The sequence below is a fragment of the Strongylocentrotus purpuratus genome, unplaced genomic scaffold (assembly GCF_000002235.5).
Source record: "Strongylocentrotus purpuratus isolate Spur 01 unplaced genomic scaffold, Spur_5.0 spur5_scaffold_15, whole genome shotgun sequence".
Taxonomy (NCBI): Eukaryota; Metazoa; Echinodermata; class Echinoidea; order Camarodonta; family Strongylocentrotidae; genus Strongylocentrotus; species Strongylocentrotus purpuratus.
The window spans coordinates 23,191,144-23,205,819 of NW_022145600.1; the positions used below are offsets into that span (position 1 = coordinate 23,191,144).

Consider the following 14,676-nt stretch of genomic DNA (forward strand, 5'->3'; position numbering starts at 1 on the left):
GTACAGAACCATGACAACATGAATTTTTTGATGCCAAACATTGATTGATTGTTCTTTATTTTTACTTTAGAGCCAAAGAAACGGTAGCTCAGTCAAGTCTGTATATAAATACCACTCAAATGATACAGGAAAAGTTGTGTTTGTGGTTAAAGAAAGGTGGTCTTTATTATACCTGAAACACAGAATTCATAAGATACAGCGTTTTATAAATAACACTGTTCAAGGGGAACAAGAAAGATGGCCTTCAGAGATAGGTGGTACATGTAGTTGTATTCAAGTCTTCTTCTTCTTTTGTAGAATTCTTCCAGTTCTGGAGACCTACAAGATCTTGGGGATTCGCAGATAGGTGATGAGTGTTCAGATTGAGATTTGTATTCAAGTATTAGCTTTAAAAGCAGGTTTGGATGTGTATTCTTGTAGGTATAAATCATCTAAGGACAAATTGATCCAAGTCCTAGTTCAGGGACCAATCTATGGACACTGCCACACTTATTTGGATTTGAACCTGGGACTCTCCAGTTTCAAGACCTCTATTCAAAACCACTGAACCATTCCAACACCTAATACTCAGCGGACTTTATCTACATATGTGTAGATGATGATGGTGGCAGTTATGAGACAAAAGAATTATTAAATTTAAAGAAAGTGTAGTGCACGTACATATGTGTGATGCTTGTGTACTCATAGAGCTGTGATTACTATCAAAGACATAACAAAATTGTTCAGTCAAAGATATCTTACAGTTTCATATATGTATTTTGATTCTTTTTTTGGGGGGGTGACCCCATGCCACCTCTAGTCTCTATGTTGATTGAACCTGTGCACAGTTTCTTGAATAAATATGCCTTACTGATGCCTCTGCTGAATATTGAAGAACTGGGGGGCGTTTCACAAAACATGTCATCAGTGACTAATGAAAGTTTTTGTTATAAGCTACTGAAATCCTTGCTTCTGATTGGTTGTCAGCAGATTTGTCACTGATTTTTGTTATATGTCATTGAAAAAAGGCTTTGTGATTAGGACTCGTAAAGTGACGTGACGACTGAATGATCAGAGTCGTGTAAGATTGTCTTTATGTAAAGAAGCCGAAAGGAAGAGCTCAGATACTTACATGTATCATTGGAGAATGTGGAGTAGTCGGCTACAGAGAAATGAAACATTTGTTCCAAGATTGTAGCACTTGGAGACACGTTTGTTGGAGAAATTTAATAGGGTTTCTAAACCTGATATTTGACAGATTGCTATCGATGATGATACTTCAATCATATTGTCGAACCGACAAATTCTTAGCCGCGAGGGGTAATATCATTTTTTTCTGCAGTCTGTTGTCAGTCTCGAATTGGTCTCATTGGTGTTACTAGGGTATTACAAGTCAGAAGAAGGCGTTAATAAACACAATCATGCATACGTGGTAGAATGTGATAGTGTTGATGGGATCTTTAGCGCAGCAACATATTCATGTGTCTCATAGTGCTATCATGAATGTCAAAGATATTGAATTGAAAACATTACCAGGTTTTAAGAGTAAAGAATTTACTTTTTATTGAAAGGTGGTGAGCTGTAAGATAATAATTATGATAATTGTTAGTTTACCTTACCGGTACATTTATTGTGCATTAGCTGTGCTAACAAATTGTGATAAAAAAATATAGACATCGTGATGTAATGTGGCAAATTTTGCTAATTACCGGTATGAGTATTTCCAAGTGCAAAATAAATATGAAAATGTCAGCATTCTTGTTTCAAAGATCAAAGTTTTGGTGGTGTTTCTGTCCAAGCTAGGCTCCATGCTCTTGTGAAAAATGTGATTTACCTTTTCACTGCTATCATTGGAACCTGCCACAAACTAGATATTGAAGAATAGTGGTTTAAACAATACTGACCCTATTATAACTTGTACTGAATATTGGGTCACATTGTGATTTAAGTTGTTCTTAGCAAATATGTCAATTGAAACTTTTAAAAGAGGTTATTATCACCTTGATATCTGAGTTAATTTCAGTGTGCAATTCCTTTTAAACTTTGAGAATTGTTCACCTGCACCTGACAAAGTCGCATCATGCCATGTTATCTGTCGAGTGAATAATCTTTGGCTAAGCATATAAATGATTGAAAAATGATTTGTTTTATCCGTCCTGAACTTTGAGACATTCCTCAGATTATGATTTTTTTTAATTAATCACCTTGATATTATTTCATGCAATTATGTACATAAAGCAGGTTTGATCATGAATAAATTCATGGTTATACTAGGCATTTCCTTCTTAGGCGTCTCTCTTAACCCCGGTGTGGGAAGAGGATATCTGGGGGAAAAGATATTCCTTGAATGATTTCGGCACAAAGGTGACTATCATCAGTATTTTTAATTATCAATTTGATGGGTTTATAATGAACTGAAATTGATAGAAAGATTAAAGGAGAACTTATGTTTAAAGTTTGATCGTTATTTTATGAATAATAGGGAAGACGTGAATTTATCTTGATCAAATTCAATTGTATAACCTTTCACTGTATTCAGCAAAAATTTGCCCAGTTGAGATAGAATGGCCTCAGTCGACCCCCGACCATATTAGAAAGCTAAGAAGATTTTGAGGCACTTACCTCTTCGGCACCTTGGGCTAGAAGACTATGATGACTTCCTATTTCCTCCCCTGATTTTGTCGATAGGGTTGAAAGTGCTTCCTCTCTTTTGCCGGCTTGCCTTCTGCTGCTGTTGGGGTGTATGTGTGAGGATGGGAGGTCTGTTTGAATGCGTTTCCCATCCACAACTTGTGCCCTACAAAAGGGCGCCCAAAGATCCAGGCATGACATGCGCCTGTGAGGTTGACCAGCCTGCCTGTTTCATTTTGTGTCTAGCATCTTCATTGTATCTCTTGTACGGGCAATACTGTTGAGTATGCTGATGGCCTTTACTTTTAGCTGGTCCTGCAGATCTTTAACTTGCTTCCCAAGATTTTCTACGAAGAGAAGCTCGTTTACTTTGTTTGAGGGCTTGCAAAATTGACGTAAGCCAATGTGTACCTCGGTCTTCATGAAATCCTTCCTAAGAGAATTCAAACTGAAGTTTGCTTCACAAAGCTGTGTCGAAGCATCCTGCTGTCGATCCGTCATCATGGCTGGATCTAGTGTATTTTCGAACGCACAAATTCCCTTAGTGAGCGACTTTTGCTCATATTGCAACTTAAAATCCCTTGTTCTGAAGGATGTAGACATGCGTTCCCAAATGGTGGTGTTTACTTTGGGTACATTTAGTGAGTCGCTGTTTTTTGTGGGGCAGGGATACTTTTCAGCTGCTTCATCTAAGGATTTTTCCTCTATTTTCTGCCCCGTCATGTAGCTGATTGCGTTAGAAATCTCTCCATGAAGTGGTCGCCTAAGGCACTGCAAACTTTGCTGCAATCTGGGCAATTTTGCCTTTCTGCGTAATCTCTTTGGTCTCAAAATCTCCCTGGCGTTACTCGGTATAGTCCAAGTCAAAGCCATTGTCTCTGTCATGTAGAAATTTACTTCCAGACTGACCAGCACGTGGTCGAGACTCAGTCACGTCGGGTGCAAACTGACACGAACAAGAATTATGGAGTAAAATCAGTGGTTATTGACCGATATTTGTACATTTATTAAACATTCATCCCATCAAATTTGTATTCATGCAATATCTTATGGACTAAAAAACAATTCCACTGCTTACAACATGCTGTTGATGTATGTACATGTTGGTCTTTTTCATTCACAAATCACGTTTCACTACATGTATATTGTGTTATGAATGAAAAATGAAATTAAAGGACATTCTATTGCTTTGGTATTTAAAATAACAAATGTTCCAATGTGTAGATATAGCTTAGCTATATACTGTTTGCGGCTGTGCGTAGAAAAAAGTGAAAAACAGTACTAGTGAGTAGGGGTAGAATATTTTAGCACAAGACTTTACTACTACTGATTTATTCAAAAGGCTGTTTTTTCTGAAGCTATTCAACAGATTAAATGAGTATAAATGAATTGTTTGGAAATTTATTACCTGATGGCATCTAAGGAAATGATATCCTCACATTCCGAAGATATATTCCAGTGGGGTTTGGAACTAACAGCCAAATTCAATTTGGCAGTATCATGGGATATGATTCTTGTCTTATGACCATTAGCAGAGTCGAAGATGACCCCCTATTTGTGGACTTTTGTGATTGGTACCCTCTTTGTTTGCCTCAAACGAAGTACAAAATGTCCTTTATACGTCCCCCTACTTATAGCTTATCGAGTATGAATTCATAGAATGAACCCTGTTTTTGCGAAATGGAGTGGTGTACTAACATATTCAAATATTATGCAATCTCTTTAAAAAAAGGTTCTTGACAATATATAACCTTGTCAAAGGATTGCCCGACATAGCAACATGTAATGTATGCAGACTAGTTTCCAAGTATTGTAGTTCATTCATTTATAACAGGTTAATGGAATACCTTGTTGCCAGTTCCCTGGAGAAAGATATTCTCATAAATTTGAAAGTTCTATTACCGGTAGCCTTATTTATGCCAGTCACAGGCAGCGAAGTGTTGAACCCTGCACAATGAATTTTTTGTCATTTCTTTTTTACATAATGTGTAATCATCATCACCAGTAATAATACCTGTAGTTGTTTTTTCTGACGATCTGTCCCATTTTCCCTTCAGAACTTATTAAATACTGTTTGATTTGAAATTGATTGTTATTTAGGGAGGATGCTGTTTGTTTTTATTTTGCAATATTAGGATAACAGTATAACCTATCATCTTGAGGTGGACATGAAATCTGAACATGATTTGATTCTAGTGATTGGAATACTGCAGTATGTGCCAGTAAAATTAAGCATATGTTTTCTGTTGTATATCTACCCATGTTGTTTATATGTTGCGTTTAACATAATATATGTATTTATTACAAATCTGTATTGTGCAGCTTCCTTTCTTTCAGTGAATTTGTAGAAATATAATGTGCAGAGTCAGTGTGTGTGATGAGTATGGATTTGATTAAGAGACCAAGATAGATGATTTTAAATACATGCCTGATGAATTTATTATTTTTCAAGTTTAACCATGAATCAATCTCGTATCTCACTCAATGTCTACGGTATATTGCAAAAAATTTCATGGCACAAATGTAAACCTACAAAATCTTAAAGGGATCCGGTAACTTTGTCTCAGATTTTGAAACAAAATCCTGGATTAAGCTCATGCTGCATATTAATTATAAACCTTTAGGTCAGTCAGGAACCCCATGACTTTTACAAGCCGATCGCCTATCTGATTATCAAGATATTTATGATTGGAAATCGAAACCAAATTTTGTGTTTGCCTAACTGCTTTCATAACACTACAGTCTATTGGGAGAAACAAGTATGGTAAAACTGGTCACTTTTTGAGACACTTCTTGATCATTTTGAAGCGCAGTTTTTGTTAGAGCTTCAATATTACACCATATCAGACACTAATAACACATAGGGCCGTGCATCTCAGATTTAACATTGTTAAATTCTAAACAACCTTCACTGAAACCCGCACTCCATCAAAATCACACAAACAAAGATAAAAAGAGAAGTTCAATGAGACATTTCAGGAACGAAATTGTTTTTTTATTATTTTTTTTTTATTTTCCATCATCACACGAAGACACAATATTGCAACTATATAAGCAAGAGGGGAATCCCCCTTTTTTCACAGACTACTACTTATAACTCACTATATGGCAATTCCAGAGGGAAAATAGTGTGTGAGAGATGCACGAAGAAGGACACGCACTCACTAAAGTAGAGGCTAGATAGGTGAAATTAAATGGAACTATATTTCATAACCATAAGGAGTTCTTTATCAGTGCAACTGTATTTAACAGAGAGGAATTGTATTTAAATTAGTATTCAAAACGTCAAAAAACACTGGTAAGTTACACTGGAATGCAATACCTTCAAAGACAAGCACTGGCACAATCAAATCTTTTTTCTTTCGTTTGTCTTCTGAAATTTCAATCCATGTTTTGTAAAAGGAAAACTGATGGGAGACCATTTGTGCAGTGGTGTGATTTCTTTTCTATACTGATCTTCAAACATCTTGAATGAGATATCGATACTTGTATTTTTCGGATTAGTCCCAGAAACAGGGAAAACTTACATATTGGTCTTGTTAAATAATGTACAATGGGAGGCAATTGTCAACGTGTGATCACTTGAGGTCGAATTTCTGGCTTGAAATAATCTAGTGCAGACTTTTAATAATTAGTTGATGAAGTGACTTAACAACACATGGGCACCTTAGTTAGAAGCAGCAGGAAATACATGAAAATTATGAAGAATGTAAATAAAATTAACCCGAATGTTCTGATAACCGTTTTTGGCTTGAAAATGTTAACTTCTACTTTTGGATGTCTAATCAACGCCTACTTTCAGTCATCCCTACGTATATACATGTCCTCTTCATCATGCCGTCTGACGCATGTTTTGATACAAGGTCTTTCATTTTCAAAAAAATGGATGACCATGTACATACTTGTGAGAGACACTTACATACATACATGTACACATCGCAGTATACAGACATACATGTCTTCATCCTATTTCTAAAGCCTGAAGTAACTTGGTTAAATAATACAAACTATAAAGAAATCCCCAAAGCCATTGCAGTTAAACGCACCTCCATCTTGTATTTGGTTTGTTATTGGCAAAAAGAAGCATTACCAGACAAACATACGACTACAAAATGATTAGAAATATCTTATTCATCCTCGAACCAAATGTATGATCAATGAAAAGTAGAAAATAGGATTCCATAGCCAGCATATCTAGAATAGTTCTCCTCTAGAACATTGCAGTGTTATTCTAATTGTCCATTTGCATAAATGAAATTATGGCATTCTGCTGTAATGATACATAACAGTTCAATTCCAATCGGACTTAGTCCAAGACTAAAGCGATATATCATGATTGGAGTAGAAACCTTGAAAAGCCGAGCAAAAAGAGAAAAGAGTAAAGAAAAATGGTTTCCTAAGGCTTCAACGATGAATAGACGCAACGATACAAAAACAAAATAATAAACAGTGACTTAGTACCTAGTACTGTCCACGTTGTTTAACATATGGGCATTTTAATGCCGTAAATGAATTCATTCTACGAAATAGTTTACAAAATATGACTCTAAGAGGAAGCAAAAGTAAAAATTAAAAAAGAAATTGGCCTCATTACAAGAAACGAAAGAATGAAATTGATTTAAATATACAGCAGTTATCTATCTTGTACCCTACATTGGCAACACTGACGATAACATGGATACATAATTGTCCAATATCTTATTCTCATTTTGTAAATCACTACATCGATGAATGTAAAATTATCAAATCAATGTTTGTACAAGGTAAAAGTGAAGTACATAACATGACCACAAATGTGCTTTGAAGATCATAAAAAAACGTAGCAGATTTATTTTGAGAAATGACTTGGATGCGTCTCCTCAAAATGATCAATTTAAAACAGGTATAAAAAAATGCAGACCGAAAATTTTCCCCCTTCTCCACGTCTACTGCATACATGTAAACTATCTATCTATGTTTCAAAATGAAAATGGGTTGCAACGTTGCTGTGTGTTTCATAGTGTGATAATATACAGATAAATGCAGCTACTTATATTTCATTGAATATTGCCTAAAGAAAGATTTCTGACCAAATACATATACTAAACTATTAAGCTAATTGTGTGTACATATACGAAAAAAGCCTCTACTTTAAAATCATAGGGTAAGGAGAGATTACTTTATCATCCAAAAAAGGTAATAGGAATACATGAATAGTCAACGCACCGTAGGAGAACAGAAAAATACACAAGTACTATAAAGTTGATTTAAATTTGATACGATCCTATAAGTAGATTTTTTAGAACACGGTAGTCATTTTAAATATGAATAGTAATTGTTTAAAATCCAAATCCACTGAATACGTAATAATTACAGTACACTGAATTATCTTAGCAACATCAACAATGCATATAATTCCTATTTGAATACAAATCACAGTAACCGACAAAGAGAACCAAACAATCATTTTCCCGTTTTGCCAATTTCTCTTCCTTAGTTTTAAATACAAGAATATCATAGCGCTCCATCCCAACAATCTTTTCAACTCTTAACGGCTGGCAGTTTATGCATGCTACTGTCTAAATGCGTCTCGTTTTCTACAGTCTACGTCTAACACTACAAATCTTCAGAATTGGATCCTCGACGAATTTAAATCAATAACATTTCAATAAAGCAAGGCTTCTTTACACGTCTTTCACATCCATAGTCTGAGAAATAAAAAATATAATTTTCATCTTTTTTTAAATCTTCTTAATGCCCCCAAACTGTTCAATCATCCTGCACAGATAAGATTAAAACGTGGAAGTTAATTTTTGCCTCTCTTTTTTTCTTCTCATCTGGTATCTTGGTTGCATGGACACCACATGACGACAACATGCTGTGCACGTGATATAGGCATGTAGACCATGTGATGATCACATGATCGACACTCTTTTAGTTAGACCTCGCTCTTTCTCTCTACTTCGACTGTGCTTGCTCTTAAAAGTCGCACTAAACCTTCTATTATCATCCATCCGCTTTGCCACGCATCAATTAAAACCTCAGTCACACCACAAAGACTAACGCCAGACCGACAACTCACCGAACAAGAATTTACATGACAATAAATGGTCAAGGATTGGTTGGTTTTGAAGTTGGTATGATGGCGTTACCGAGGTATAATTATGGTAAAAACAAGTTAGCATTCAACTCTGTACATTGATGTATTCACTCCTATCAGATAATTTACAAGTACTATACAACGTACAGCGAGCTCACAAATCTGCTGACTTGTACATCCCCCTTTTGCCATCTCACAAGGCAGGTTTAGTGCGACTTTATCCAGATGTACAGCTAGTACTACCAAGGCACACATGCAACCCAGCCTACGCACTTGCCCTAACTTAGCCTGCCATATCACAATGTATATGTCTGTTACACAAGATCACACGGTTAAGATCGTAAGTAAACCTGGGCCTGGTTTCATAAAACTTGCTAACAACCACTAGAATTGGGCAACAAATCTGCTCAGAGCTGATCACATTCAATCATTTCTAGAGCTTTTTTCCCATTTTTTCTGACTTATTGCTGTCAGTTTTACGAAACAGGGCACCTTGTGTATCTTGCCAATAACCGTATACATATCAAGAACTTGATCTCCCTCTCTATACCTTGCTCAACCGTTGTCTGAACTGTCCATGCTCTAATAGATAGATCTCCCTCCCTATTCAATCAGCTCTACGCTTTGCATGAATTATAACCACAGGATGATGGAGCGGGAAGATTTGCAAAGAACGAAAACCATCGTCGGGCAAACGAAAGACAATCCAGACAGAAAAAAAACAACAGAATGATGTCACAAAAAAAGTCCTCCAAAAACCTTTGTAAAAATTATTTTCCTCATTGTTCTTAAACACAGCTCATATTTACAGAGAACCGTTGCACAGTAAGCATGTACAGGTACAATCGACAAAATGGCATTTAACCTCCACCAACTTCCACAGCAAGCTCCCAAAAAAGAAATCTTGTGAGTAGACTCGTTTTGTACAATTAATTTTTCTGCTTTCTGACTGGGCCTATTGCACACCACACACAAACCTTATCCATTTTTGGATATTCCAGTCCCATGCCTTCAAATTCATGTCCTGCTTTCATAATTTACATAACAACCTCAGTCCGGGGTAACTCAAATTGGATGAACGCTGTCTCCCCCCATCACGACCTTTACACACGTAAGACATCAAATGTTGTAATATCGTGTCAGTCCCATCATCAAAAAGGGAATGATTCTTTTAATAGCCATTATTTAAAAGGTTAAACATTTCACTGATTGTGTGAAATCACATTTTTTGTCCACTCTCTCTATATTATACACTACATATAACTACACTTCAACATTTCAGCAAATATAAAAAAAAATGAATCTTCAGTTTTACCACGCAGTAAAGAACGTCATGTCCACCCACAGGTTTGAATACACATGAATACACATGAATACACCGTTTACTCGAATCGTAGGAATCACCGGAACGACAGAAGAAGAATTTTTACACAACAAACTTGTCCCCAGGTCCCTGTCGTTCTAAGGGAACCACTTTACTAAAAGACTCCATGTTTGCTTTTAAATAACAATCGCAATGGCATCATCGATTATACAATTTTATACACAGCGCTTTCGCAACAATTATATGCTCACTGTTGACAGGGCACAGTGCATTATTTTACACGACTGTTCGGCTAGCATGCTACAATTTTCTTTTTTTGTTTGTTTAATTATGGGTGATTTGATGGAAAATTGATGATTACGAATAGCTCTAAACCACTAAAATGCTATCATGCATGCTACCTTTTTCATTTTACTTTTATACACAATACACATATTTCATATACTACATAAGAATAAGTCATTTAGCATTATAATCAGTATATATAGCAAAGGAAAAAAAAAACCTACTTACAAGTACTTTTGGCAATAAACATGATTATATCAATGAAAATGCTCATCTAATGAAAATAACGTACCTCTAGGCGATTTCAAGCTACAGAAAATCCATGGAAAAAAAGAAATTGGGTACGAATGTATTTATTTCAGAACATCTGATCGTACGCCGTTTCTAAGAGTCGTCATTGGATGACAGCAAGAATGCGGAGCTTATTACTGAACGCTTTGATTCGATGCAGCATGAAATAGATCGTACAAATTTCAATTTGGAGATAAAATGCGCCGTTCCAGCTTATTTTCCATGGATTACACCAGAAATCGCCTAGAGGCATTTCACTTGTTGGAAAAGAACAGTCAAGGCAATAAGAAATCCTCCTCTACGAATAAGAACATGAAATATTTCCAAACAAGACCAGGCATGATGTACAATAACTACAGGTTTATGAAGAGCCTGATTAAAAAACCAATCATCACACAATTATAACAAAGAGATCAGTACTTTTTGATTGAGAAACGAGACTTGAGCATTCCTTACATCCGTTATATCACCTCTTCATCTTATATTCATTTACACTAGAGTGGCTAAGAAAATGCAAAGGATCGAACTCTATCAACTACCTTTTTTTAATATTAGGTACACAGCGTTGAACACTGCCCTTCTGACGCCTCCGAGAGACTTAAGAGCTTTGTCATTTTGAGTCGTTGCATACACTTTATAGATATCATACACATCGCGTATCTTGATTCTTTTCATAACCAACTCATCAATTTACATATATTCCATGGTATGTCCGAGTTCTAACATACATGCCGCCACATACCTGGTTTACTTACAAATTATCCCTACAGATATCTTTGCATTGGATGATGAAAATTTTTTCTAGAACACGGCAATTATCACTTTCGCATTGCATGACTCAAAAGTGCGAGAGAAAGGGCGCTATTCTCCCTTCTTCTCCTTCTTCTCTTTCTTTTTCAAGAACGATGGCGTGCGGAATTTCTTTTTCGACTTCTTAGAGGGCGACATAGGGTCCTTCGTCGGTGATGATCCTGTGCTGTCAACACCAGGTGAGGGCTCCCTTTCATCGTCCTCGTTTTCGTCCCTTCCGTTGATGGTTGTTTTCTCTGTCACTCTTGTCTTGTGAACTGTGGCAGTGTCACCCTCTGAAAATATACAAGCACATGATAAAATATGTTACTAAGAAAATATGTACGTCGATGATTCATGTTTCTTGAGAATGTGACATAATAAAGCTTATATCTAAAAGTATTCAACAAAGGCCCTAATCCAACCAGTCCACTATTTTAATATCATTTCATTTATTTTATACTAAGCAAGGTATGGGAGGTATGGGTGTTTTATGATGTGAAAGAGACTGGTCACGAACAGTTAAGAACTAAATTATTCATACCCTTACCAATTTTTTTAATTGATTAAGTGAAAAATGGATTTCTCCTGTTTCTGGAGAAAGTTCAACAAAGGCCCTAATCCAACCAGTCCACCTTTCATTCTTGAGTTATGAAAAAACAAACATTGACGATATAAAGCCCAGTACAATTATCCCTGGAGCAGGTGTTGGGCCACCCTAATGGGGAACAGGACGAGAGAAATGTCCCCATAGGTTGAAGTGGGACCGCAGAGCAGAACGCCTTTCTGCCATGCACTCACCTCCTGCCATTGTGACTGTAGTAGAGATCTTGGTAGTTGTGATGGTCTTGCCTTCACCCTGGGCGTCTACCAGCTTGTTGTCCTCTTCCTCTGGGGCCTGGAAGATCAGCTCAATCTCTTGTACATCTAGCAACAAAACAAATGGGAAAGGGTGTTAGACAGGCTGTCATTATAATTTGTCAAATTAGGGCACTTCCAAAGTGCAAGCTCAAACAAGGGCGATATTTAAAAAAAAAAAAAATTAAAAAATGTATATATACATATATATATATATATATTTTAAATAGAAAATAAAAATTTATTCTCGCAGATTTTTTTTACCTTGTCCAGTTTTCTCAGCGATTTCTCTCTTGTACTCCAGGATATCCTTTTCTGTCATGCTGCAGAACGGGTTCGGCGAGTACACGGTGTAGACGAGGGCGTCGTTCTGGTGGTCACGCTGGACGATGCCCTTTGACCCCACGGAGAACTGACCAGGCTGTATGTTCTGGCCCTTTTGGGGTAAAACAAAAAATAGCAGAAACAAATGATTTTATTGTCCATTGATCTAATGCTGACCAAGCAAAACATTGTGGCCCTTTTAGGATAGAAAAACAGAAATTAATAATTCAGTAAATTGATACTGACGGACCGATCTAAACATTTCCTCACTTAAATGGACAAACAGCTGAAGGCAATCATTTATTTACCCAATACAGATTTAGCTGAATATTTTGGCCCTTGGGGTTTAAACAAAAACTGTAATCTACATTTATATGAGAAGTATGATGGCCGGTTCTGGGACCTGTAAAACTATTGTAATGCAAAATCATGAAGGGGTCCCCTAAATATACTGCAATTCTTCAGTGATTTGATGATTTAGGGATATAATTATCTTCTGAACTTTCTTATTAGTTTTGTCTTTCCCATCTTCTGAAATCTACTATTTTCCATTTTTCTATTTTGGGGTGCTGTTCACTGACATAATGTCCAAAATTCCTAGCTTTTTGGGGGTAACAATTCAATTGTTGTACTAGAGGTTAACACTTAAACTTTCAATTGCAATACTCACTTTGACAAGTCTATCGTATACATTAATCATAATGGTACTTATTTTTAAAAATCTAATTAAGAGAGATTTACATGTTATTAGAAATCATTGAATTGAAAATGGAATGGGCATGCAGACAAGCAAACAGGCGAATAAGCTGGATGTTATGTTCAAACACACACACTCAAAAGGAAACATTAGTCGGAGCTGATGCAAAACCTCCAAAGCACTCACTACATCTGGAAACAAATAGAACTACCGGTAGTTAGTTTGTTCTTGGTCGTTTACATTATGCATACAGTTCATGTGCATGTATGCACAAATAACTATGTCAAGCAGTCAAGCATATACTTTCAATAATAGCAGGTATAATTACTGTTTGAATGCAATATGGATGATAGTTAGAATTTAATATCTCTTTGTTAGAATTATAATAATAATATTGATATATGAGATTATTAAGCCGCCAAATCCACTCGAAATCAAATGCTCAAGGTGATTTTGTGGTTTCACATGCGATTAAATAAAATTGAAAACTCTATTTTCATAAATGTGAGGTTATATCTTGCAAACATGGGAACAGAGGTTATAAGAACTATTAACATTTTGAAAATAATTCATTTTCCTTTTTATAACTTTTTGCAAGGTCTGTTTCATACTACCTCAAAAAACATATTACATTTGTTACATCGTCAATGAACTGTGATGACTAAAACGTGGCTAAAATGTTTATTGCAGTCAACATACATGTACTGTAATGTAAGGTTAAATACAAGTGATTTGAGTGATAGGGGATTATTATTTTTGACAGGATTACTATTTAGTAGTTAGCATGATGTGTTAGGTTGCCTGTTCACCATGAAAAGTAAGAAAACTACTAGTATATTGATATAAAATCTCAAAGCAAGTGCTAAATTAAAGCTGTTATGTGACATGAGTAAAATATCATAAATATAATGTGGTAAAAAGAATATTGCAAAATGAGGGATGAACAGCCCTAATTCATCAATGCAACATATTGAAAGACAATATATTATTTTTCAGACTTACTTTTTCTTTAAAAGCAATATGTATATGACGAGTTGGTAGTGAATCTAAAAACAGCTCATATCAATTGCTTACAGCCAAAATGAAAACTACCCTACAATTAATGCCCTTCTGGCTCCAAGCACACAATGTCATGGAGGTGGGGATGTATTACTTTCTGCTTTTTTCATGCAATGTACAATGGGTTAATCTAGTCAATCAAACTAATTGATCTAGTTCATGCTCGTTCAATTGTTAGTCATGCTGTATTGAAGATGCATTTCATTCGTTCTACATATATTGGTTTACTATGGAATATTTCTCAAACCATTCATGACACCTGCCCACAGCCATCTTGAGTAAATATGCTATAACATGGCTTTACATTGATGGGACTGTTAGCTGGGCCATTAGCATAAACATTGCAAAAGATTTTGATTT

General features: G+C 35.9%; 1 protein-coding gene across 6 annotated transcripts in view; it reads right to left on the minus strand.

Moving 5' to 3' along the window:
* Positions 1 to 9,813: 9,813 nt before the first annotated feature.
* The window catches only part of LOC115924095 (gamma-adducin-like), a 74,835-nt gene continuing 69,972 nt past the window's right edge, over positions 9,814 to 14,676 (minus strand). For all 6 annotated transcript variants that reach the window (XM_030985849.1, XM_030985852.1, XM_030985851.1 and 3 more), the window contains 3 exons: positions 12,501 to 12,672; positions 12,180 to 12,305; positions 9,814 to 11,674 (listed from right to left, as the gene is read on the minus strand). In XM_030985849.1, coding sequence (XP_030841709.1) covers positions 11,451 to 11,674; positions 12,180 to 12,305; positions 12,501 to 12,672 — 522 coding nt within the window. In that variant the 3' untranslated portion in view covers positions 9,814 to 11,450. The remainder of the gene's footprint in view (positions 11,675 to 12,179; positions 12,306 to 12,500; positions 12,673 to 14,676) is intronic.